Raw genomic sequence first — 26785 nt, 5'->3', positions numbered from 1 at the left:
GATGACAACAACCCCCGCCCCAAATTACTTAGCATCAAGGAGACACAGGCACCAAGCCAAGCTGGGAGGCGCTTCCTTCTGGACACTGGCTGGAGAGAGAAGTGCCTTCCCTCCCTACCCCCCGCCCATCAACATCAGCGCCTGCAGTCTCCTCCCTGGGACGTCAAGAGGCAACTCAGGGCCGCACTGTGCCCTCGTGTGCATCACGAGGGCTGTCGTGTGGTTTCCTTCTTGGTCCAAATGAAAAATCAACAGGGAAACAAGACCGACAGTTTCTTTTCCTTACACATTTCCTTAACCTACATTTATTAGCATTTATTAAGTAGGAAGCACTAAGGATAAATTTCTTTTCTCTTGGGGTATGTAGTGCTTATTTTCAAAAAGTGGGTAGTGGATACACAGTGGTTACATTTCAGCTACAGTGTTATGTAGATTTGGGGGTAAAACAGGTTAAACAGGATTGAGAATACTGGTTACCTACTAGTGGTCTGTCCCTTCCTTGGACAATTTATATACCCTCTCTAGGCAACAGCTTCTTTGTACTGAAAATAGGAATACTAACAGTGCCTATCTCTAACTGGGGAAGAAGAGCAAGGATGAAACAACATAACATGTAAAAAGCCTGGAAGAACAGTGCATTGCACACAGTAATTATAAATGTATTCTTCTCCCACAAAAAGCATTTCAAGAACAAATACTTACTGAGCACTGAAGGGCAAGAACACTGGGTCCACAATCAAAAAATGGGCCAAAGAACTAAACAGACATTTCGCCAAAGAAGACATACAGATGGCTAACACACACATGAAAAGATGCTCAACATCACTCATTATCAGAGAAATGCAAATCAAAACCACAATGAGGTACCATCTCACGCCGGTCAGAAGGGCTGCTATGAAAAAGTCTACAATCAATCAATGCTGGAGAGGGTGAGGAGAAAAGGGAACTCTCTTATACTGTTGGTGGGAATGCAAACTGGTACAGCCACTATGGAGAACAGTGTGGAGATTCTTTAAAAAACTGGAAATAGAACTGCCATCAGTTCAGTTCAGTTGCTCAGTCATGTCCGACTCTTTGTGACCCCATGAATCGCAGTACGCCAGGCCTCCCTGTCCATCACCAACTCCCGAAGTTCACTCAAACTCACATCCATCAAGTCGGTGATGCCATTCAGCCATCTCATCCTCTGTTGTCCCCTTCTCCTCCTGCCCCCAATCCCTCCCAGAATCAGAGTCTTTTCCAATGAGTCAACTCTTCCCATGAGGTGGCCAAAGTACTGGAGTTTCAGCTTTAGCATCATTCCTTCCAAAGAACACCCAGGACTGATCTCCTTGCAGTCCAAGGGACTCTCAAGAGTCTTCTCCAACACCACAGTTCAAAAGCATCAATTCTTTGGCGCTCAGCTTTCTTCACAGTCCAACTCTCACATCCATACATGACCACTGGAAAAACCATAGCCTTGACTAGACGGACCTTTGTTGACAAAGTAATGTCTCTGCTTTTGAATATGCTATCTAGGTTGGTCATAACTTTCCTTCCAAGGAGTAAGCATCTTTTAATTTCATGGCTGCAGTCACCATCTGCAGTGATTTTGGCACCCCCAAAAAGAAAGTCAGCCACTGTTTCCACTGTTTCCCCATCTATTTCCCATGAAGTGATGGGATCAGATGCCATGATCTTCGTTTTCTGAATGTTGAGCTTTAAGCCAACTTTTTCACTCTCCTCTTTCACTTTCATCAATTATGACCCAGCAATCCCACTGCTGGGCATACACATGGAGGAAACCATAATTGAAAGAGACACGTGTACCCCAATGTTCATTGCAGCACTGTTTAGAACAGCCAAGACATGGAAGCAACCTAGATGTCCACCGGCAGATGAATGGATAAGAAACCTGTGGTACATATACACAATGGAATATTACTCAGCTATTAAAAAGAATGCATTTGAATCAGTTCTAATGAGGTGGATGAAACTGGAACCTATTATACAGAGCAAAGTAAACTAGAAAGAAAAACACCAATACAGTATATTAACACATATATGGAATTTAGAAAGATGGTAACAATGACCCTATATACGAGACAGCAAAAGAGTCACAGATATATAGAACAGTCTTTTGGACTCCGTGGGAGAAGGCAAGGGTGGGATGATCTGAAAGAATAGCACTGAAACATGTATATTACCATATGTGAAACAGATCGCCAGTCCAGATTCGATGCATGAGACAGGGTGCTCGGGGCCAGTGCACTGGGATGACCCTAAGGATGGGATGGGCAGGGACGCCGGAGGGGGGTTCAGGATGGGGACACACGTACACCCATGGCTGATTCACGTCAATGTATAAAAAAAACACCACAATATTGTAAACTAATTAGCCTCCAATTAAATAATAAATAAACAAACTTGGCAAAAAATAAAAAGAATACTGGGTTCAACAAGAATAAGAAATAAGACAGTCTCTTCCATGGCAAGCTTGGGCTCAGGAAGGAGTAACAAGTTAGGTATCCAGAAAACTGAACAAAAGCGAATCTTGTCTTTCAGAGAGGAAGAGCGCTGCCCGTCCACAGGAAGGTGGGCGCACGTATAGCTGAGAAGCTGCTGTTGTGTTTTTAATCTTCAAGAAGAAGGTGGCATTTCAGTTGCCTTAAATGGTAGACTTTCAACAGCCAGAGCTGAGGCGGGGGGATACACCCCCCACCCAGTGGCTGCAGAAAAGCAGGGCTCGAGCCGGGAAACGGGGGAGGGTGGCCACACCGAAGCTCAAGGCGGGCCACTGGGAGCAGGAGACAAGGCTGGAGAGGGCCGGAGCCTCTGAAGAACCAGGAGGTGGGCCAAGGAGTCTGCACGGCACTTAATCCAACAGGCTGGGCTTCCCTGAAGAGTTTTTAAAAAGGCAAAACACGACTGACGCTATGCTTTAGGAAGAGTCATCCGACTAAGGTGTGCAGGATTACTTGGAAAGGAAGAGACATTTTGTTGGCAAAATTTACAGGATTTAACAACTGATTAAGTGTGTGTATGTGTATCTGGGGTTTTGGGGGGGGTGCAGTGGGGAAGGCTGTGAAAGAAATTGCAGAGAACTTCTACCTGGATAATTATAAAAACATTGGTGCTATTTAAAAGTTATCAAATAACTTTTTAATACAAAATTCCCTTAATAAAGCTAGAATATAACTTGATTTATACAAACGCAATATCGACAATGTTTTCATGAACACCAAACCATATCAAATAAAGTGAAGAGTATTCGCTAAGCACTTAAGACGCCACGATTCAATTATCTCATTTAACCTTCACATTTAACAAGCTTCTCTTATTAGCCCCATTTTACAGACTTGGAAACTGAGACACAGATTGGTGAAGTAACGTGCCTCGGGTCACGTGTCTGGGACTGGAAACCAGACCATCCGACTCCAGAGACCTGGTCTTCAGTTGCCACATTCCTCTGCCACCAGTATGGCCTCCTCGGAGACATGAAAACCATTATAATCATCATGACTTACCAAAGGAAATGAAACAACCTTCCAAAATTCATCCGAGCCAACATTCTGTGTCGGCTTCTCCTTCACGACACGACCTGAGCACCCACTGTGTGCCAGCCACTATGCTAGGCCCCAGGAAATAAGTTTCCACTCTAAGTTCACGGTCTAGCGTTGGAATCAACTGATAATTAGAAACTCAAAGTACAAGGTACAATGAGCAAACAGGAAGTGCTGTTTCTGCTCAGCATGGAATACACAAAGGGGAGCCGGGTGTTGAGGAGAGACCAAAGTATGTAGGGTCCTGTTTTTCATGCAGATGGTGGAGAAGAGAGAATCTGAAGTCTGGACCTAGCCAGAGGCACTGAGAAGGGCACCCAAGCCACCCGGAGGGTTGGAGAAGGGAGTGGGAGAGAAGGCGACAAGAGAAAGACTTCAAGGAGCTCCTGGTTGCCAAATGACCACGCGTGAGGTAGGAGATACAGAAGGACAGTCTTTGACAGCAAACTAAGGATCTTGAATATAAAGAAGGCTGAGCGCCCAAGAATTGATGCTTTTGAACTGTGACGTTGGAGAAGACTCTTGAGAGTCCCTTGGACCGCAAGGAGATCCAACCAGTCCATCTTAAAGGAAATCAGTCCTGAATATTCACTGGGAGGACTCATGCTGAAGCTGAGACTCCAATACTTTGGCCACCTGATGTGAAGAACTGACTCATTTGAAAAGACCCTGATGCTGGGAAAGACTGAAGGCGGGAGGAGAAGGGGAGGACAGAGGATGAGATGGTTGGATGGCATCAACAACTTAATGGACATGAGTCTGAGTAAACTCCGGGAGTTGGTGATGGACAGGGAGGCCTGGCGGGCTGCAGTTCATGGGGTCACACAGAGTCGGACACGACTGAGCGACTGAACTGGAGTGAAGGATCTTGGTCTCTATTACAAGTCACAGAGAAGCAATGACAGAAACCAAGCAGGGAAACAACATATCAGATGTGTGCTTTACAGCAGCCCACTCACAGCAATGAGGACAGATTTGAAAAAGCCCCATCAAAGACAGAGACAGTAACCCAGGCGGGAGCTAGGTCCAGACTTCAGATTCTCTCTTCTCTGCCATCCGCCTGAAAACCGTGATCTTACATACTTTGGTCTCTCCTCAACAGCCCTCTCTCCTCTGTGTATTCCATGCTTAGCAGAAATGAAAGAGACAGTACTAAAGGTAAGCAGGACAGGTTAAGGCAGGACTCTGACCAGGGCTTAGGAACTTCTGGGAAGTGGGAGTGACCACACTTAATGATGATTCTTAGCTAAGGAATCCTTAGCTAAGTCATGGACAGAGATACACAGAGATGGAAACGGGGGTCAAATATGTTTTAAACATACCAATGGTTTTGCATTTAACATACTGTTGGTGCCAATGGTGACTACTATCCCAGATCAGCATTCACAAAAGTGTGGCAATGACTTGCCTGAATGCGGGGGTCTTCCATGAGCAAACAACTTCTTTGCTGTTCAATTTGGTTCTCTCAGGGTGGCCAAGACTATGAGGTTTAGGAAGCAGCACCCAGCTGACTTTCTATTGCAGTAGTATTCTACACCTGATGTGAAGAGCTGACTCACCGGCAAAGACCTTGAGGCTGGCAAAGACTAACAGCAAGAGGAGAAGGGGATGACAGAGGATGAGATGGTTGGATGGCATCACCGACTCGATGGACATGAGTTTGAGTAAGCTCCAGGAGATAGTGAAGGACAGGGAAGCCTGGCGTGCTGCAGTCCATGGGGTTGCAAAGAGTCGGACATGACTCAGTGACTGAACACCACCACCCGTCTTTCTTAAAGACATCAGTAATCTTCAAAACTCCATAAATAAACCTCTCCAAATCACTGGACTTGCATACATTAAGAAATAAAAGTTTTAGTTTTCATATACTGAGTGAAGAAGAAAAGTCTTCCAAAAGATATGAGCTGAAATAAAATGAAGTTCAAGTTGCAGTTGAACAGGGGAAAAACGTTGGGGTTTTTTTCAATGGTCACAGCCAATCTCCTCTGGGAAAGCTTATGATTAGCAGCATTTATTCTAATGCCAGGACAAGTGAGATTAGAGCGGCAACGTATTGCGTTTTTACTTCTAATTAGAGAGGGATATTGTGAGCTCACATACAGGCTTATGCAGAAATGGTTAAAACAAAAATTCCTACAACTCGTTAACTTCAATTTAGTCACCTGAAATGATGCCAAGAAACTAGCAACTTTCTTAGGACTACTTTCCTAGTAAAAAGTGAATTATGCTGCTCAAATCATATGCTTCAGTTAATCATTTAAAATCTATCTATCAAACAGGAATTTTGAGTACTTTATATGTGCAGGTTCTGACAACCAGAAACATTTGTTCTAACTCATAAACATTTGCCAAAGTAAAGTAGATCTACAAATCCATCAACAATTATGTCAGTGTTACAATAATTATAAATTATCCGAAGCAACCTAATACAGGTTTAGGTTGGATAAAGAAAATTGAAGTAAAAAGTGATGAGATGCATTTCAATTCCTCCCACATACACTGCTAACTACTAACAGAAAGCTTTAAACTTCTACCTGAAGATCCACAGTTGGAGCAACCTGATGGAGGCCCTCCCTTTAGACAGCGCCTGGCACACTGTGACCCGCCCGCCCGCCCTCGCCCCAGACCCGGCTCGCTCCCCGTCATCCATTAAGGCTGACCATACTTTCATATCCCATATTCTTCTCCAGTTTTTCTAATTTGTACCTCCCCCTTTTAAAACATGGAGCGCTTCGTGGATCTGTGTGCCATCCTTACTCAGGGGCCATGCTAATCTTCTCTGCATCATTAGTGAATGTGCTGCCAAAATGATTACACTCTTTTCCTTTATTTGTTTCTTTATCCTTTATTTCTTATTTCTATCCCGCTATCTAAAAAGCACTTCACTTTCTCAGGACTTCCCCAGCGGTCCAGTGGTTAAGAATCCGCCTGGTGACACAGGGGCTGCGGGTTCACTTGATGGTCGGGGGAACAAAGATCCCACACGTCCTGGACGTGCACAGCTAAGCCCGGGCGCCACCGCTATCGAGCACGCGCCCCAGAGTCCAGGAGCCGCAACTGCGGAGGCCCTGGCGCCCTGGAACCCCCGCACCACAACAAGAGGAGCCCGCGCCATGAGAGGCCCAGCGCTGCCACAGGGAAAAAGCCCTCACAGCAACAAAGGTCCAAAATAAATAAATAAACAAAATATTTACTTATTTAAAATAAATAAATAAAATATTTACTTATTTAAAATAAATAAATAAAATATTTACTTATTTAAAATAAATAAATAAAATATTTATTTAAAATAAATAAATAAAATATTTACTTATTTAAAATAAATAAAATATTTACTTATTTAAAATAAATAAAATATTTATTTAAAATAAATAAATAAAATATTTACTTATTTAAAATAAGAATTAATAAAATAAACAAATAAAAATTAAATAAAAAACAACACTAGACCAAATGAACTGCTAAAGTTCCTACCGGCTCTAATAATGGATAGTTCTATAAGTCTAAGGATTTACTGAAGTTATTCAAGTGGGGCCAACCAAGGAAAGCCAACAATGGTGTATCACATCCAACAAGAGCAAAGCCCATTAACCTGTCAATCAAGGAGAAACGTCACTGACAGGCACGGTTGCATGGCATCACCAACACAACGGACATGAGTCTGAGTAGGCTCTGGGAGTTGGTGATGGACAGGGAAGCCTGGCATGCAGCACTCCATGGGGGCGCAAAGAGTCAGACACGACTGAGTGACTGAACTGAACTGAATGTAATTTCAAAGTTAGTGAAAAGCTTAGAGAGATTTTCACTTTAAACTACTCTATTAAATACAAAACTAGACTTAAGATATTTATTTAAAGATTACTGAATATTCACTGGAAGGACTGATGCTGGAGCTGAAACTCCAACACTTTGGCCACCCGATGCAAAGGGCTGACTCATTTGAAAAGACCCGGATGCTGGGAAAGACTAAAAGTGGGAGGAGAAGGGGACAACAGAGGATGAGATGGTTGGATGGCATCACCGACTCGATGGACATCAGTTTGAGGAAGCTCTGGGAGACAGTGAAGGACTGGGAAGCCTGGTGTGCTATGGTTCATGAGGTCGCAAAGAGTCAGAGGCACGAGTGGGCAACTGAACAACAAATTCATAATCCTCAACTACAGGAACCAACTCAGCTCAATAAATAAATGTTTTGAACAGAAACTGTTCTCATTGTTTCTTTGCTTACATTATGATTCCCTAGAAGAGGGCATGGCAACCCACTCCAGTATTCTTGCCTGCAGAATCCCAACCACAGAAGCCTGGCAGGCCATGATGCATAGGGTCACAAAGAGACACGACTGAAGCAACTTAGGGTAACTACAACAAAGTTAATGGTTCTCCGCACCAAGCATCATTATTACTCCCAAGAGGGAATCTGGATTAAGTTTACTGCTCATCATTCCATTTATATAAGCGGGATCATTTATCACACAAGATGTTCTAAAATTTACGTTTCTCACTTTATGATTATCAGGACACCTTTCTGTGACAGTACATGTCTGTTTAAAACTTTTCATGAACTATAACATATATACATAAAGCTGCGCAATTAAGTGTGCCACTCAATGAGTTTTCATAGACTAAACACACCCATGTTACCAGAACCAGAGCAAGAAACAAAGGATACCCAACACCCCCAGAAGTCTGCCTTGGGCTCTCCTAGTCAAAACTTTCCATCTGAGGGTAACCAGATTCTGACTTCTCAAAGCACAGTGTAGTTTTGCCTGGTTTTAAACCTACATAAACAGAGTCTCAGAGCATGTGCTTTGGCCCACCACTGGCTATGGATAGATACAGTCTGTTCATTATCACTGCTCTACAGTATTCAATTACATCGTGTCACAATTTGCTAACCCATTCTGTTGCTGGGCATTTGGGTAGCTTCCAGTGGGCGCTATTATGCCTAGGTAAGTTCTACAAACGTTCTAGTACAAGTTACTTGGTGAACACATGTACACACGCCTGCCGGGCACACACCGAGGCACGGAGCTGCTCTGTCATGAGATGCGCACACAGTCCGCGTCAGGAGACACCGCCAGCTTCCCAGTATTCACACTGATTCACGCTCCCACAAGCTGAGTCTGAAGGTTCTGGTTGCTTATATCTGCACAAACACTGGGTATATTTCATCTTTTTGCTTTCATTTCACTTTTCTTTTTTGGTTCTAAATAACTTTTTGGTGTATAATTTACGTGGAATAAACTGCACCCTTTTAAAGTGTAAAACTCAGTGAGTTTGGAAGCTGCACACGCACGCGTGCGCGCGCACACACATACACACACACACGGGAAACTGCCACCACAATCAGGAAACAGTACTGTTACCACCCCCGTTCCCTTGTGACCCTCTGCAGTCCAGCCTTCTCTCTACCCTTTTCCTCTTATCTACTTTGTCATTACAGATTGGTTTGTATCTTCTAGAATTTTACATAGAAATGGAATCATGCAGTACATACTCTTTTGTGTGATTTCACTCAACATAATGATTTTGAAATGTATACATGTTGCTGTATACATGGTTTTGTATGTATGTTCCTTTTTATTAGTGACTAGTCCACTCTATGGATGGTTCACGTTTGCTGATCCATTCGCCTGTTGATGGAGATCTGGGTTCTTTCCACTTGGGGGTATGGTGAATAAAGCTGCTATGAACATTCACATACAAGACTTTTTGTGAACTTGTTTTCATTTCTCCTGAGTAAATAAATACCCAGGAGTAGAATGAGTGGATGGTATGTTTAACTTTATAAGAAACTACCAGTTTTACAAAATGGCTTTGCCATTGCACCTTCCCATCAAGAGTACACAAGAATTCCAGTTGCTCCGTATCTTAGTCAACCCTTAATGTTATCAGTCTTTTAAACTATTTTAATCGGTATATAGTGGTATCTCATTATGATTTTAATTTGCACATCCCCACACCTTAATGTTAATTTCTTTTCTTTTTTTTTTTGCCATTAGTATAACTTATTTTGTGAAGAATCTTTTCAAACATTTTACCAATTTTCTTAAATGAATTATCTCCTTACTGCTATGATGAAATTTAAGAATTCTTTATTTCTTCTTGAAACAAGCAATTTTTTTGTTCTCTTAATGGTGTCTTTCAAAGAGCAAGTTTAAAATTTTGATCAGTCAGCATATAATTTTTTTCTTTGTGATTTTGCTTTCTGTGATCTAAGAAAATTTTTTTGAATTCAAGGTCACAAAACTTTTTCTCCTAAGCTTTCTTTTAGAATTATCTAGTTTTAGCTTTGTGATCTTTGAGTTAATTTTTATGTATGATAATGAGGTATATTTTTTCCCTGTACATGGATACACAGTTACTCTAGCACAATCTGTTGAAAAGATTTTACTTTCCCCATTAAACTGCCTTGGCATCTTTGTCAAGAATGAAATTGACTGGCTTCCCTGGTGGCTCAGTGGTGAAGAATCCGCCAGTCCAGGAAGATTTCACGTGCCCTGGAGCACCTAAGCCCACGCGCCACAACTAGAGAAAGCCCATGTGCAGCAACAAAGACCCAGCACGACCGAAAGTAAATACACAGTGAACGCCCCACACACTCAGGGTCTACTCCTAGACACCAGCTGACCCCGCTGGTGTCCACGTGCATCCCTCTCTCCGACACCACACTGTCCAGTTTACTCAAGATTCACAGTAAGTCTTGACATCAGGTAACGTTAGTCTTCCAAATGTTTCTCTTTTAAAAATCCCTTTGGGAACTTCCCTGGCTATCCAGTGGTTAAGACTCCACATGTTCTCTGCAGGGGGCACAGGTTCAATCCCTGACCTCCCACGCCACCTGACATGGCCAAAAATAAAAAACCTCTCTGCTTTGTTTTGGGTTGTTTACATTTTCATATGGATTTTTTGAATGAATCTCTCAATTTCTACAAGTACCTCTGAGCATTATTTTTGTTGCTGGAACAAGAGATAAATAAGCTTCCTCACTGAACTGCTCGGAGAGTAGAAACAGGAGAGTATGACAGCGGGCCAAGTCTGATGGCATAACAGGCACTCGGTTAGTGTCAGCTTCCTCTCTTCTCCCCTCTCTTGGCCTTTAAATAAACAGGACCCAATCTAGTAATGCCCTAACATTTCACTAGTGGGTCAATGGCCATGGTAAAATTATTACCACACCAAATGACTTTTGTAAGTAAATATTTGTATTTTTACTTGGATTCGATACTGAAATGCACTTGCCAGAAAAAGCAATTCAGCATATTTACTAATAAACTGTTTCAGGCCACATTTTAGGAAAGCATAAAACCACAGCCAGAACAAAAATTCAAATCTGTTTTCGAGTTCCATATAGGGCCTAATTACATTATTCTACAATACTAACAGAAAATCCTCCTCTAGCAAGATCACAGCGTTCCATTGTTCACAATCCTGCCGCAAGTGGAAAAAGGATTCCTGCTTCCAAACATTGTTTAGAAATACATATAACAAACAAAATATGACTACTAATTCAACAACTAACATGTACTAATTTGAAACCAAACCTATAAACAATCAGAAGCCTTTGAAGTATTTCAGTTTAGCCTAACTGATACCACTCCATGCCATGGAGAGGGATCAGTCTGCAAACACAGGCTACCAAAGGGCACTTTCTGGTGGGCCACCAACACTTCGTGGTAACCCACATTTATCAGATGAACTGATACTTAAAGAAAAACAATAATTTGCTTTCTTTTTCCATGACTATCCAATTGCTTCTTTCAGTATATTTTTTAACATTAAAATGGTCTTAAACAATCAACTTAACTACATACACTTTTACTTGATTACCAGATGAACACACAAAACTGCTGATTAATTCTAAGGTAGCTCAGCTGCTAAACCATTTACTGTCCTAAATACTCTCTCAGCATGGAAGGAACAAGGCCAAAACCTTTCTTTTCATGAAGATGAAGGATGACACGGCAGTAACTTCCATCTCTGTTGACTGAGCTGCATACAACCAGAGGCAAACCTAAGACATACCAGGAATAAATTAACTGCAAAATGTTACTTGGGCTCGCTCCCCTCCTGCCTCTCCTGATTGTCAACCGCAGCTCCATTCTCCACTTACACGGGTCTGACGTCAGCCCTGGCGACTCCGGCTCGTGAACTGCCACATCAGGTTCTGTAAACATTGCTGCCGCCATCGCCTCTGTCTCCCTCCACTACTCCTGCCCTCATCTTGGATCTGAGCTCCTCTAACCTCTCATCACGTCGATTCTGACATGACTTTGCAATAGTATACTAACCCATCCCCTGCCCTCTCTCTGGCCCTTCCCAATTCATTCTCCTCGTGCTACTGCAGGGCTCTTTCTGAAATCAAACGTTCAACATTTTCTACAGAAACAGAAAACCTATCCTAAAATTCATATGGAATCTCAAGGGACCCTGAATAGCCAAAATAATCTTGAAAAAGAACAAACCAGGAGACATAATTTCTGATTTCAAAGCTTACTACAAAGCTGCGTTGTGTTGTACTTAGACACTCAGTCGTGTCCGACTCTTGCGACCCGGTGGACTGCAGCCTGCCAGGCTCCTCTGTCCATGGGGATTCTCCAGGCAAGAATACTGGAGTGGGTTGCCATGGCCTCCTCCAGGGGATCTTCCCAACCCAGGGATCGAACCCAGGCATCCTGCATTGCAGGCAGATTCTTTACCGTCTGAGCCATCAGAGAAGCCCAAGAATACTGGAGTGGGTAGCCTATCCTTTCTCCAGGGGAAATTCCTGACCCAGGATTTGACCTGGGGTCTCCTGCATTGCAGGCGGATTCCTTACCAGCTGAGCTACCCGGGAAGCCCTACTACAAAGCTACAGTTATAAGAACAGCACAGTCCTGGCCCTAGAAGTCCAGTGCTTAGGATTTAGCACTTTCCCTGATGGGCCTGGGTTCAACCTCTGGTCGAGGAACTAAGATCCCAGAAGTCAAACAGCACAGTAAAAAAACAAAACGACCAACCCAGTGTAGTACTGGCATAAAGACAGATCAATGGACTAGAAAGCCTAGAGATAAACCCCTGCAGGTATGGCCAAGGTTTCCCAGGTGATCCCGTGGTAAAAGAATCCGTCTGCCTACAATGCAAGAGATTCAGGAGACGTGGGTTTGATCCCTGGGTCAGGAAGACGCCCTGAGCAGGAAATGGGAACACATTCCAGTATACCTGCCTGGAAAATTCCATGGACAGAGAAGCCTGAAGGGCTACAGATCACAACAAGAACATAAATGGTCAAATGATTTTTGACAAGGGTGCCAAAACCATTCAGTGAGGAAAGGCCTGTCTTTTCAACACACGGTCCTGGGAAAACTGGATATCCGCACGCAAAAAAAGACAGGACAAAAGTGTCACAACACTGGGTGTGGCAACGATTTCTTGGATATGAAATCATAGAAAAAATATATAAATACACTGGTCTGTGCCTCCAGTTTCTGGCAGAGCTCCTAAATTGCTCAGAACTTCCTGGGTGATAGACACGTCCTTTCCTATAATGAGGCAACTCTTGATGGGCTTCTGCATAGCTTCAAGATGAGGGCTGACCACCAGCAAGTGCAGGCCACCCTTGGAATTTTCAGCCCCACCCCTCAGCCTCCAAGAAGGGGAGAGGGGTTAGAGACTGAGTTAACGATTAATCATGGCTCCGTGATGAAGCGTCTGAAAAACCCGAAAAGTATGGGGTTCTAAAAGCTTCCAGGATGGTGAATACATCTAGGAGGGAGGCACACCCAACTCGACAGAAACAGAAACTCCTGTGCACGGGACCCTTCGGGACCTCTCTTCACCTGGCTGTGCGTTCCTATTCTTTAGTATCCTGGTAATCTGGTGGTGGTGGTTTAGCCGCTAAGTCGTGTCCGACTCTTGTGACCCCATGGACTGTAGCCCTCCAGGCTCCTCTGTCCTTGGCATTTTCCAGGCAAGAATACTGGAGTGGGTTGCCATTTCCTTCTCCAGGGGAGCTTCCTGACCCAGGAATCAAACCCGGCTCTCCTGCATTGCAGGCAGATTTTTTACCACCTGAGTTATGAGGGAAGCCTAGTAAGTAAGCGGTTTTCCCGAGTTCTGTGAGCCATTCTTAACAAGTTATTGATGACTAGGAGGTAAGCACGGGAACCTCTGATTCACAGCCAGTCAAAAGCACCGGTAACAATCTGGACTTGTGACTGGCATCTGAAGCGAGACTCTCAGGGGACGTAAGCCTTGAGCCCGGAGGCTCTGTGCGGTCTTGTTAGTGTCAAAACTGAATTGTGTTATCGAACACCCAGCTAGTGTCAGAGAACAGCCTGGTGTGGAATACCCATACAGCCGACATTAGAAGAACCATGAGTACGAGAGTAGAGGAGAAATAGAGGCGTTTTTTTGCTGCTCAGACACCAAAAGCAGTCAACAAAAACTGACAAACTGGACATCATAAAAACTTTAAAATTTTGTATACCAAAAGGTAAGAGCAGAGCCAAAAGGCATCCCACATACACAGGAGAAAATATGTGCCAATCACAGATCTGATGAGGGATTAATATAAGAATATACAGAGAAATCCTAAATGCAGTAACAACAATTCAAAGATGGACAAAGGACTCAAACAGACATTTCTCCAAAGATACACAAGTGGCCAATAACCACATGAAAAGATGCCCTCGTCATCACTAATTATTAGAGAAACGCAAATCAAAGTTACAGTAAGATACTACACTAAACTGATCATGATGGCTACTATAAAAACTTTTTTAAGGAAAACAAGTATTGCTGAGGATGTGAAGAAACTGGGACTCATGGGCAGTGTTGCTAAGAATACAAAATGGTACAGTCACTGTGGAAAATAGAATGGCAGGTCCTCAAACAATTCAAAATAGAACCGCCACTGCTCTTCAGTCACTGAGTTGTGTCCCACACTTGGAGACCTCAGGGACTTCTCCATCTGCTACTGTCTAGAGTTTGCTCGGATTCACGTTCACTGAGTTGGTGGTGCCACCCAACCATCTCACCCTCTGCTGTCCCTTTCTTCTTTTGCCTTCCATCTTTCCCAGCATGAGGGTCTTTTCCAACGCAACAGCTCTTTGCATCAGGTGGCCAAAGAACTGGAGCTTCAGCTTCAGCATCAGCCCTTCTAATGAATATTCAGGGTTGATTTCCTTTACTAAATGACTGGTTGGATCTCCTTGCAGTCCAAGGGACTCTCAAGAGTCTTCTCCAACATCACAGTTCAAAAGCATCAATTCTTTGGTGCTCAGCCTTCTTTATGGTTCAATTCTCATATCCATATATGTCTACTGGAAAAACCATAGCTGTGACTAGACAGACCTTTGTAGGCAAAGTGATGTCTCTGCTTTTTAATATGCTGTCTACGTTTGTCATTGCTTTCCTTCCAAGGAGCAAGGGTCTTTTAATTTCGTGGCTGCGGTCACCATCTGCAGTGATTCTGGAGCCCAAGAAAATAAAATCTACCACTGTTTCCATTTTTTCCCCCCTATCTATTTGCCATGAAGTGATGGAACTGAATTCCATGATCTTAGTTTTCTGAATATTGAGCTTTAAGCCAGCTTTTTCACTCTTTTCTCTCACCCTCATTAGGAGGCTCTTTAGTTCCTCTTTCTGCCTTTAGAGTGGTATCATCTGCATATCTGAGGTTATTGATACTTCTCCCGGCAATCTTGATTCCAGCTTGTGATTCATCCAGCCTGGCATTTCACATGATGTACGCTGTATAGAAGTTAAATAAGCAGGGTCACAATACACAGCCTTGTCATTCTCCTTTCCCAATTTAGAATCAGACAGTTGTTCTATGTCTGGTTCCAACTGTTGCTTCTTGATCTGCATACAGGTTTTTCAGGAGACAAGCAAGGTGGTTTGGTACTCCCATCTCTTTAAGAAGTTTCCAGTTGTGATCCACATAGTCAAAGGCTTTAGCATAGTCAATGAAGTAGATGTTTTTCTGGAACTTCCTTGCTTTCTCCACGATCCAACAAATGTTGGCAATTCGATCTCTGGTTTCTCTGCCTCTTCAAAACCCGATTTGTACGTGTGGAAGTTCTTGGTTCATGTACTGCTGAATCCTGTCTTGGATGGATTCTGAGCATAGCCTTGCTAGCACGTGAAATGAGTGTGACTGTACACTAGTTTGAACATCCTTTGGCACTGCCCTTCTTTGGGACTGGAATGAAAACTGACCTCTTCCAGTCCTGTGGCCACTGCTGAGCTTTCCAAATTGGCTGACATGTTGAGTGCAGCACTTTAAAGTGAAATGGTCAAAGTGTGAATCGCTCAGTCGTGTCCAACTCTTTGCGACCCCATGGACTGTAGCCTGCCAGGCTCCTCTCTTTCCATGGAATTCTCCCGACAAGAATACTGAGAGGGTAGAAGACATTCCCTTCTCCAGGGGATTTTCCTAACCCAGGGATTGAACCTGGGTCTCTCACACTGCAGGCAGATTCTTTACCATTTGAGCCACCAGGGAAGCCCTTAACGAAATAAGCCAATCTCAAAAAGACAAATGCTGTAGGATTCTAGTTACACGAGGTAATTAAGAGCAGTCAAGATCACAGAGACAGAAAATAGAGTGGTGGTTGCCAGGGGCTGGGCCTGAGAGTGGAGAGTTACTGTTAACTGGGCGGAGTTCCAGTTTCACAAGATGAAGCATTATGGAGACAGATGACGGTGTCGGCTGCACAGCACCGTGAACGTATTTAACACCATCTAATGGTACACTTACAGATGCTTCAGATGGTAAGCTTCACGTTTTTTCTTTAAATTAAAAGTTTTTTATTGAAGGGTAGTTGTGTTAGTTTCAGGTGTACAGCAAAGTGATTCCATTTTATACACGTGTGTGTGTTCAGATTCTTTTCCATTACAGTTACTACAAGATACTGAATATACTTCCCTGTGCCATACAGTAGGACCTCGCTGCTCATACTGTACATAGTGATACGTATATGTGTTAATCTCAAACTCCTAATTTACCTGTCCCATTAGGCGGTAAATCTCATTATATGCATTTTGTCACAATAAAAAAAATGAGGGGAAAACACCTCGCAACATTACGAAGATTAAATGAGATAATGTTACAAGCTTACCACAGTGTGTGGCACACACTAAGTGCTCAGTAAATGGTAGGCATTATCATCATTCCTGGAAGGAGCCAAAGTCTCTCTCTCCTCTGGGGCTTTTCCTGGACAGTTTCTGAGGCCTGAAATACAGACCTCCACCCATTCCGCCCACTGAACACCTACATAGTATGTAAGACTGAACTCCAATGTCACCACCTGCTTTTCATTTTCCTCAGGAAGGGTGGGACTTTCCACTGTTTGGGGACATATACATTAATAATTACTATTATGTATATAAACTGAAATACCGATTGTCAGACTTCCATGCCACCCGCAGTGTTCACATTCAGAGCAAATGTGTTCACTATTTTAAGTTACGATTGCTACCCTTCATTCAATGCCTGCAGCAAGTATTTACCAAGTACAGGTAATGTACCAACCGCTCTGCAAAGGCTACCTCACTTTATCCCTGCTGTAACAACTGCCACTTTATAACTGAGAAAACTAAGACACAGAGAGGTCCTCAATGGTACTTTTATTTCTAATGCAAAAAATCAAGAAAAAGAAAAGGAAAAGTATGTGAAGGCTATCACAGTCCATTAACGGGAAGACATTCTAGGGGCTGCTTATAAATGTCCACAGCTCGCATTTTTCCTTATGCTTAACACACCCGGCCTCCAAGGCCAGCCTTTTTCAGGAAAGTCAGGGTGCTGGGAAACCCCTTTCACAGGCAAGATGTCTCTTTCCTCTCTTGCAGATTTCCCAGCCCACATGTGGACTAGGTACTAGATATTTCTTACTCTGGTCTCACAGTGGGGTGAAATGGTGGGGGAGGAGGAACTACAACCAACGAGACAGCTTTTCAAGACAGGTTAAGGATTCCGCAGGCCTCCAAATGGCCTTCCCCGGTGCCTCAGATGGTAAAGAATCTGCCCGTAATGCAGAAGACCCAGGTTCAATCCCTGAGTCAGGAAGATCCCCTGGAGGAGGAAATGGCAACCCACTCCAGTATTCTTGCCTGGGAAATTCCATGGACAGAGGAGCCTGGCCTCCAAATGCATCATGAAGTGCCGGAAGACTTTCCTCAGAGCTTCCCCCAGCGAATCTGGGGCCCTGGCCCCTGTCACACGGACATCAACGTGGTCACGAGGTCACGGGCTGCCGGCGCAGGGCTTATGTGCTCAAGAGTGAGTTGTAACAGGACTCTGAGGGCAATGACAACGCTTCCATGACTTACACTTTCAGGGCTTAGAAATTCTCAACTTGCAAGGAAGGACCTCCGTAAGTCTCACAACCCTGATTTTTCTCATCTCCTGGAATCTCACTTTCACTGGGCAAGAGAAAATAGACCCTCCTGTCCAGTCCAGAGTGACAAGCACAAAGTGAGGGCGTCAGCCCCGTGCCAGAACTGCTAAGACTCTGATGTAAGCACTATGCATGCCTGCCAGTCTCACCAGCAGAACGGGTATCCATTCATGAGGGCGCACACAAGACTTAACTACTCAGAATGTACAAGAAAAACAAACGGCGCAGCCCGCGAGCCAAGTGCGGAAGAAAACCGGAGCATTCAATAAACCTGGTAAAACTTAAATCCATAAAATTAGCAAAAACTATTGACAATGCATTCACATAAAACCAACGGAACATGCTATTCATAAAACGTAATATTTAATACTCTTCACTCGCTTTTCACTTCCTGCAATGAGGCTCTGGCACTACCGCTTAAACCAACACCACCCTCTCCTTGTTTAAATAAAAAAGTGCTCTCTGGTTTACGTTTCTGCGTTGACTAGTCCCAAATATTTCTAATACTACTTCATTATTACTGACACTAATTTACATGCCCATATGAAATTTTAAAAGTTGGCAAAAGTTCCAAGAGTACAAGCACATGTGATCAAAGTGTGAACTGGCAGAAATTCATATGAAATCGACTTTACTTGGACTTTTAAAATTTAAGAGCTGATTCATTCAATTAATAAACATACTGGGTAGCAAGTATGGGCAGAGAATAGAGTCTACAAAATTTTCAGCAATCCATGTCATTCATTTAGCAATAATTATTGTATGTCTCCTGTATGCCAGGGGCTGGGGGTCAACAGTGAACAAAACAGTCTGACTCTCATGAAGCTTACATTCTAGGGTGGGGGGACAATCAAGTAAAGAAGCAGACTGCAAATTTCAGATGGTGATATGAGCTATTAAAAATTAGTGATGCGATGGATAACTAGACAGTGCATATGGGTGGCAGCAGCAGGAGTAAGAATGGAGGCCAAAGGGAAAAGTAAATGTGAGCGGGAGCGAGGGAAAGAAAGGAGTGGGAAAGAAGACAGAAACAGACGTGCCACGAGCAACGCCTGCCGCGCCGGGTACAGGCAGGCGTGCGCTTTGTTTCCGTGATTCAACAGGCTCAATACACCAGGTCAACCATATTAGGAATCTTCTACCCCACACACTCCTATTACACGCAAATAAATAGGTATTTGAAATCCAGAATACGGGAGAAATAAAATTGCTTTCCCTATGATAGGAAAGGGAGGGGGTATTTATAAAAAAAAGTAGCTCTTACTATAGGACAATTTATATGAGAACATCACTCAAGCTTCAGAGTAAATCCCTGAAGAACAGTTTTCTTAAAAAACCTGTGCCTAAAGTACGATCAGTGCAAAGAAACAGAGGAAAATAATAGAAGGGGAAAGACTAGAGAATCTTCAAGAAAACCAGAAATACCAAGAGGACATTTCATGCAAAGATGGGCTCCATAAAGGACAGAAATGGTATGGACCTAACAGAAGCAGAAGATATTAAGAGGTGGCAGGAATACACAGAAGAACTATACAAAAAACATCTTCACGACCCAGATAATCATGATGGTGTGATCACTCACCTAGAGCCAGACATCCTGGAATGTGAAGTCAAGTGGGCCTTAGAAAGCATCACTAGGAACAAAGCTAGTGGAGGTGATGGAATTCCAGTGGAGCTATTTCAAATCCTGAAAGATGATGCTGTGAAAGTGCTACACTCAATATGCCAACAAATTTGGAAAACTCAGCAGTGGCCACAGGACTGGAAAAGGTCAGTTTTCATTCCAATCCCAAAGAAAGGCAATGCCAAAGAATGCTCCAACTACCACACAATTACACTCATCTCACACGCTAGTAAGGTAACGCTAATAAAATAATGCTAGTAAAGTAATGCTCAATATTCTCCAAGCCAGGCTTCAGCAATACCTGAACCGTGAACTTCCTGACGTTCAAGCTGGTTTTAGAAAAGGCAGAGGAACCAGAGATCAAATTGCCAACATCTGCTGGATCATGGAAAAAGCAAGAGAGTTCCAGAAAAACATCTATTTCTGCTTTATTGACTATGCCAAAGCCTTTGACTGTGTGGATCACAATCAACTGTGGAAAATTCTGAAAGAGATGGGAATACCAGACCACCTGACCTGCCTCTTGAGAAACCTATATGCAGATCAGGAAGCAACAGTTAGAACTGGACATGGAACAACAGACTGGTTCCAAATAGGAAAAGGAGTATGTCAAGGCTCTATATTGTCACCCTGCTTATTTAACTTATATGCAGAGTACATCATGAGAAACCCTGGGCTGGAAGAAGCATAAGCTGAAATCAAGATTGCGGGGAGAAATATCAATAACCTCAGATATCCAGATGACACCACCCCTATGGCACAAAGTGAAGAGGAACTCAAAAGCCTCTTGATGAAAGTGAAAGTGGAAAGTGAGAAAGTTGGCTTAAAGCTCAACATTCAGAAAACGAAGATCATGGCATCCGGTCCCATCACTTCATGGGAAATAGATGAGGAAACAGTGGAAACAGTGTCAGACTTTATTTTTGGGGGCTCCAAAATCACTGCAGATGGTGACTGCAGCCATGAAATTAAAAGACGCTTACTCCTTGGAAGGAAGGTTGTGACCAACCTAGATAGCATATTCAAAAGCAGAGACATTACTTTTCTAACAAAGGTCCGTCTAGTCAAGGCTATGGTTTTTCCTGTGGTCATGTATGGATGTGAGAGTTGGACTGTGAAGAAGGCTGAGTGCCAAAGAATTGATGCTTTTGAACTGTGGTTTGGAGAAGACTCTTGAGAGTCCCTTGGACTGCAAGGAGATCCAACCAGTCCATTCTGAAGGAGATCAGCCCTGGGATTTCTTTGGAAGGAATGATGCTAAAGCTGAAACTCCAGTACTTTGGCCACCTCATGCGAACAGTTGACAAACTGGAAAAGACTCTGATGCTGGGAGGGATTGGGGGCAGGAGGAGAAGGGGATGACAGAGGATGAGATGGCTGGATGGCATCACTGACTCGATGGACGTGAGTCTGAGTGAACTTCGGGAGTTGGTGATGGACAGAGAGGCCTGGCGTGCTGCAATTCATGGGGTTGCAAAGAGTCAGACACGACTGAGCGACTGAACTGAACTGAAAGTACATGCTTACGAAAGCTCTTTAACTCAGCTGTACAATATCTAGGCTACACATGAGCAATGGAAACAGTCATTTTTCACTCTGCTGCTGCTAAGTCGCTTCAGTCCTGTCCGACTCTGTGCGACCCCATAGACGGCAGCCCACCAGGCTCCCCGTCCCTGGGATTCTCCAGGCAAGAACACTGGAGTGGGTTGCCACTGCCTTCTCCAATGCATGGAAGTGAAAAGTCAAAGTGAAGTTGCTCAGTCCTGTTCAACTCCTAGTGACCCCATGGACTGCAGCCCACCAGGCTCCTCCGTCCATGGGATTCTCCAGGCAAGTGTACTGGAGTAGTGTGTCATTGCCTTCTCTGATTTTTCACTCTACCCTGTGTAAACAGCTGGTGGAAACCTGCAGCACAGCACAGGGAGCTCGCTGGGGGCTCTGTGGGGACCCGGCGGTGGGGCTGGGGGGAAGGGAGGGGCAGGAGGGCGGGGATACAAGCACATGTACAGCTGATGAGCTTCACTGTAAAGCAGACACGAATGCAACACTGTAAAGCAATTATACTCCAATTAAAAACAGATAAAAGCAACAACAGTTCATGGCAAAAAATAATAATAATAATAATAAAACATTCATTTTTCAGCAAACCAGTGGGAAAAGACTGAAAACACTTAGGTAGAAGGAGCCAAACAGAGCAGTGCTCACCAAGGGAGCTGTCCTTCACCGTGACCTCCCTTCAGGCCCTTTCAAGGCAGAAAATACGAAAGTATCCACATGCAGCTGAGAGCCTGCCTTGGCCCTTCTTCCCTACCTACGTCTTCCACCAAACCTCTATCTTATGGCAGGCTGCCATTCCCTGAGTCTCCATCTACATTTTGAAGTATCAGAAAAGCAGGCAGCCAAAGAGGTTTCAAGAGTTCTATAATCTCACTGCCTATAGGAATAAAAACTAAAACACTCATGACAGAAGAGCGTTCATCCCCCAGTCTCAATCCTCTTAGACGGAAGCCTCCCAGAATTACACTTCCACTCTGCATTTCTCATATACCCTTACTTGAAGTCCATTACTTAAGGGATAGCTCCTCAAAATCTGAACTCAGCTTCTCCCTCAAAATTAAAAACCTCTTCAAGGGGCTTCCCTGGTGGCTCAGTGGTAAAGAGTCCGTCCGCCAGCGCAGGAGACGTGGGTTCAACCCCTGATCCAGGAAGGCTCCACCTGCCGCAAAGCAACTCAGGGCCTGCGCCACAACTACTGCGCCTGCGCTCTAGAGCCTGAGCCCACGTGCCGAAACTGACGCCCGCAGGCCCTAGAGCCCGGCTCAGCAGGAGGAACCACTGCAGGAGACCCGCACACCGCAGCTAGAGAGCAGCCCCTGCTCACCGCAACCAGGGAGAAGCCTACGTAGCAATAAAACCCTGCGCAGCCAAAAACACACAAGTAAAATCTTTAAAAAAAAAAAAAAAAAAAGAAAGAAAAAAAACCCTCTCAACCTCATCATTCTCAAACAAATCCAACCATGTAAGCAGAAAAACCCCCAAAATCATGAGCTTTTCTTCCCCCTCCAGTCTCTCTCCTGCCACCTCACACGGTCAGTTACTAAGACCCAGATGTAACTGACTGGAATGAGGTGCACATGCACCCCTCCTGCTTTTCTTCCAATTTCTGATCAATGACATCAACCAAGTTCTAACCTTGGAGTCATCCTTATTATAAGAAACAGAATGTGACAAAGTTAACCCAGTTGGAGAGAAGATAAAGAAAACAGCATTTATTAAGTTCCTGGTATGTACCTGGCACTGTGATGGCCTAGGAGGTGGGTATTACTATCTCCATTCCATAAATGGAGGGAAAAGTTCGTGAAGTTTCTCAAATACACCCACTCCTTTCTGGTCTAACAGTTCAGACTTTTCACTTCACATTCGCAGCCTTTTCTACTCCTGATTTGCTCTGTATAAAACACTGCCAGAACAATCATAGCAAAATTCCATTCACATCACATCAGTTCCCTGTTAAGGGCAGTGAAATGCCTTCTGCTTCTCTGCTTGCCCACTGGCTGGCCCGCAGCTCAGCATGTATGTGTTAACTAGCTCACAGTCCCCCACCAGCCTCACCTTACTGAGCCCTGGGAGCAGAAAGTAACAGATTTTAAAGACAGAGGTGGTGAATATGCAGAATGCATGTGAAAAAGCCAAAGGCAACTCAAAACACTTCAAGAAAAAGTAGAATCTCCCTAAGATATTTCACAGTTCTGACTCCACTCAAGCCAGCCTTCTTTAGGGAGGAGTGGGTGCTAAAATCGGAACACCAGGGTGCTAACCCCAGCTCCTCACTTCTAGCCACTTAACCTCTCCCTGCCTCAGTTTCCTCCTCCATAAAAGTTTAACCAGCCTTTGCTCAAGTTCTTCCACTCTCCCTAACTATCCAAGTTATTATCCAAAGCTCTGCTAAAGGCCCATTTCTCCCAACCTACCACTGCACTTACCTGATTCATAATAACAGCTCTACAGCAAAGAATTGGAATAATTCATTTTAATCTTCATCTGTAATTACATATCACCATGCTTCACTTGGGCTTCCCTTGTGGCTCAGCTGGTAAAGGATCCGCCTGCAATGCGGGAGACCTGGGTTCGATCCCTGGGTTGGGAAGATCCCCTTGAGAAGGGAAAGGCTCCCTACTCCAGTGTTCTGGCCTGGAGAATTCCACGAACTGTATAGTACACGGGGTCGAAAAGACTCAGACACAGCTGAGCGTCACTTCATGCTTCATTTAATTATTCCACCTGTGTGCCCCACCCCCACGTCCCACTCATGAATGACACACACTCCTCACCGCCTCAGGTGATCATCAGTGTGTGTGCACGCTCAGTCAGGTCAACTCTGTGATCCCGTGGACCGTCGCCCGCCAGGCTCCTCTGTCCATGGGATTGTCCAGGCAAGAATACTGGAGTGGGCTGCCATTTCCTCCTCCAGGGGATCTCCCCAACCCAGTGATCAAACCCATGTCTCCTGCATCTCCTACGTCGGCAGGCAGATTCTTTACCACTGAGCCACCTGAGAAGCCTGATCATCAGTGGCATAATACTAACATCAACAATTATTACTATCGCTATTTACTGACTACATAGTAAGTGCCAGGCATTGTGCAAATATCTTGTATACTTTTCTGTCCTTCAACATTCAGCAACCTTTTAGGTAAATCTGTCTCTTAATCCCCATTTCACAGTTAAGCCTCTACATAAACTCACTCATTTAATTCTCAAAACAACTCTGTAAGACAGTAATAATATTATGGCCAATTTACTCAATACAAATTAGGAAGCAGGCACAGAGAGGTTAAATAACTTGCCCCAAATCACACAGCTGGTAAGTGGTGAACTGAAAGCTGTGATAAATTCACTTACTGACTCATTCTCAACATTTTTTATTAAGCACTCTTCTGGGGGCTGAAGCTACAACAGTGAATGAACCAGGAAACATCCCTGCTTACAGTTTTATTTCTTTTCCAATATTTTCATTCAATAGCACAATCCTAAATCCTCTTAAATACTCTTTAAGATTTTCATACAAAAATATCGAATTCAGGTAATAAAAGTATTGAAGAAAAGCATGGGACGTGAAGCCAAAATACCTCGGTTAAATTCCCAACTTTGCCATTGATTAGGCCCTGATCAATGGGCTTTCCTCATAGCTCAGTTGGTAAAGATTCTGCCTGCAATGCAGAAGACCCGGTTTCAATATCTCTGTCAGGAAAACCCCCTGGAGGAGGGCATGGCAACCCATTCCAGTGTTCTTGCCTGGGAAATCCCATGGACAGAGGAGCCTGGTGGGCTACAGTCCATGGGGTCACAAAGAGTCGGACACGACTGAGCAATTAAACCACCACCAGGCCCTGATCAAATTCCTTCACTTAAGCTGCACACTGAGCACAGAGTCTGGCACTTAGCAAAAGAGTTCTCCTCTCCCCTCCCAGCACTGACTTCACAGTCTGACTTTACAGTCTGTGTCGTCATGGAGCACATGTTAAAAGGCTACACCAGGTGACAAGACGGGCTCAAAAGGGACCACTCAGCCTCTTAACTTTCCAAGTCAATTCTCCTTCCAGATGACCAGCACTAATGTCTCTGCTTTCAGGCCTCAAACTACTATGAGGCTGATAAATCAGGTTCCAAGTCCCAACCAGTCCATCCTAAAGGAAATTGGTCCTGAATATTCACTGGAAGGACTGATGCTGAAGCTGAAACTCCAATACTTTGGCCACCTGATGCAAAGAACTGACTCCTTATTCAGACCCTGATGCTGGGAAAGATTGAAGGCGGGAGAAGGGGACCACAGAGAATGAGATGGTTGGATGGCATCACCAACTCGATGGACATGCGTCTGAGTAAACTCCGGGAGTTGGCAATGGACAGGGAGGCCTGGCGTGCTGCAGTCCACGGGGTCGCGAAGAGTCGGACTGAACTGAACTCCCCTCCGAGCACTGACTTCACGGAGCGCATGTTAAAAGGCTGCACGAGTTACACGTCGGGCTCACAAAGGACCAATCGGCTTCTTAATTTTCCAAGTCGATTCTCCTTCCAGATGAACAGCACCAATGTCCCCGCTTTCAGGCCTCAAACTACTCCGAGGCTGATAAATCAGGTTCCAAGTCGGGAATGGCAGCGACCCACGTGAGGCCTGGCAGAATCTATAAAAGGCTTGCAGATGACCTTCTCGGCAGGCACTTTTGATTCAGCAGGGGAGGAACGTGGCCTCAGAGAGCCGTGACCCCAGGGAGAACCCCCAGCCCCTGGCCCCTGTGCCCCCTGCACACGCCGCTTCCACTCGCAGAGCCCGGCAACTCTCCGGCCGCCTGCCGACGCGACCCCGGCTTCTTCGGGGCTGCTGCAGCTGCACCCCTCCCACTTCGGGCAGCGCCCCCAGGCTCCTATGGCCCGTGTCCCCCAGCCCGCTCAAGTGACCAGGGCCCCGGGGGCCCCGAGCCCCGGCCTGAGTGGCTGGAACAGGCCGCACGGCCTGACCTCTCACCCGCCGAGTGGACCTCTCACGGGGCTTCTCCTCCACCCTCCCAGTCAGCGGGCCCTAGAGCCGACGACTCGGCTCCCGGCGGCGCCCGCCGGACACGACGAGGAGCCCCTCACCTATCTTCACGACGGCGTCCGCCAAGCACCGGTCCCACTTCCGGCCGAGCTCTGACTCCGACATGTTCCCCCGCCAGCAGCAGCCGCTCCAGCTTTCCGGACCGTCGGGCCCCGCGCTCAGAGCCCCTCCCCCACCGCCCCCAGGCAAGTCTCGCGATAGCCAGCCGCCTGTCCCAAGTCCGGAAGGCCCACGGCGCCGGCCCACCAGATATCGCGAGATGATCTGACTACTTCCGTTCTTTCCTTTTTTTTTTTTTTTTCCAGTTGGTCGTCAAGGTGACGGGTGGCGGAAGCCTGAGGTGACCCTGACCTTGGAGCTGCGCCTACCTAAGGGTTGCGAGGCAGACAGGTTTCCTAGGCGGCATCCAGAGCCTGTCTGGGAAGGTTCCTTTCACTACACCAGCTCCCGACTCTGGCCTTGGAAATTCCACAGGGCGAGTGAGGGCACCGCGCTAGGGTCTCTTCATTGGTCGCCTCACCTTGGCTTTTTTCTCCTCCCGCGTTCCCTCATTTATTGCCGTGGAACTCCCGCCGTCACCTCTGACCGCAGAAATTGCCCAGGCAAAGGCCACTTATTGCCAAGCCACAGACGCCTGTGA

General features: G+C 45.0%; 1 protein-coding gene and 1 pseudogene across 1 annotated transcript in view; both read right to left on the bottom strand.

The window, feature by feature from the left end:
• MICOS10 (mitochondrial contact site and cristae organizing system subunit 10) overlaps nt 1–26323 on the bottom strand; it is a 38094-nt gene extending 11771 nt beyond the window's left edge. The window contains exon 1 of the mRNA XM_005908098.3: nt 26187–26323. Coding sequence (XP_005908160.1) covers nt 26187–26250 — 64 coding nt within the window. The 5' untranslated portion in view covers nt 26251–26323. The remainder of the gene's footprint in view (nt 1–26186) is intronic.
• LOC138984959 (U6 spliceosomal RNA) lies at nt 6259–6357 on the bottom strand (annotated as a pseudogene).
• Nucleotides 26324–26785: the final 462 nt, after the last annotated feature.

This window comes from Bos mutus, chromosome 2, assembly GCF_027580195.1.
Source record: "Bos mutus isolate GX-2022 chromosome 2, NWIPB_WYAK_1.1, whole genome shotgun sequence".
Lineage (NCBI taxonomy): Eukaryota > Metazoa > Chordata > Mammalia > Artiodactyla > Bovidae > Bos > Bos mutus.
Note: the sequence above shows the minus strand (reverse complement) of the source record. Positions and strands in the feature narration are given on the sequence as shown.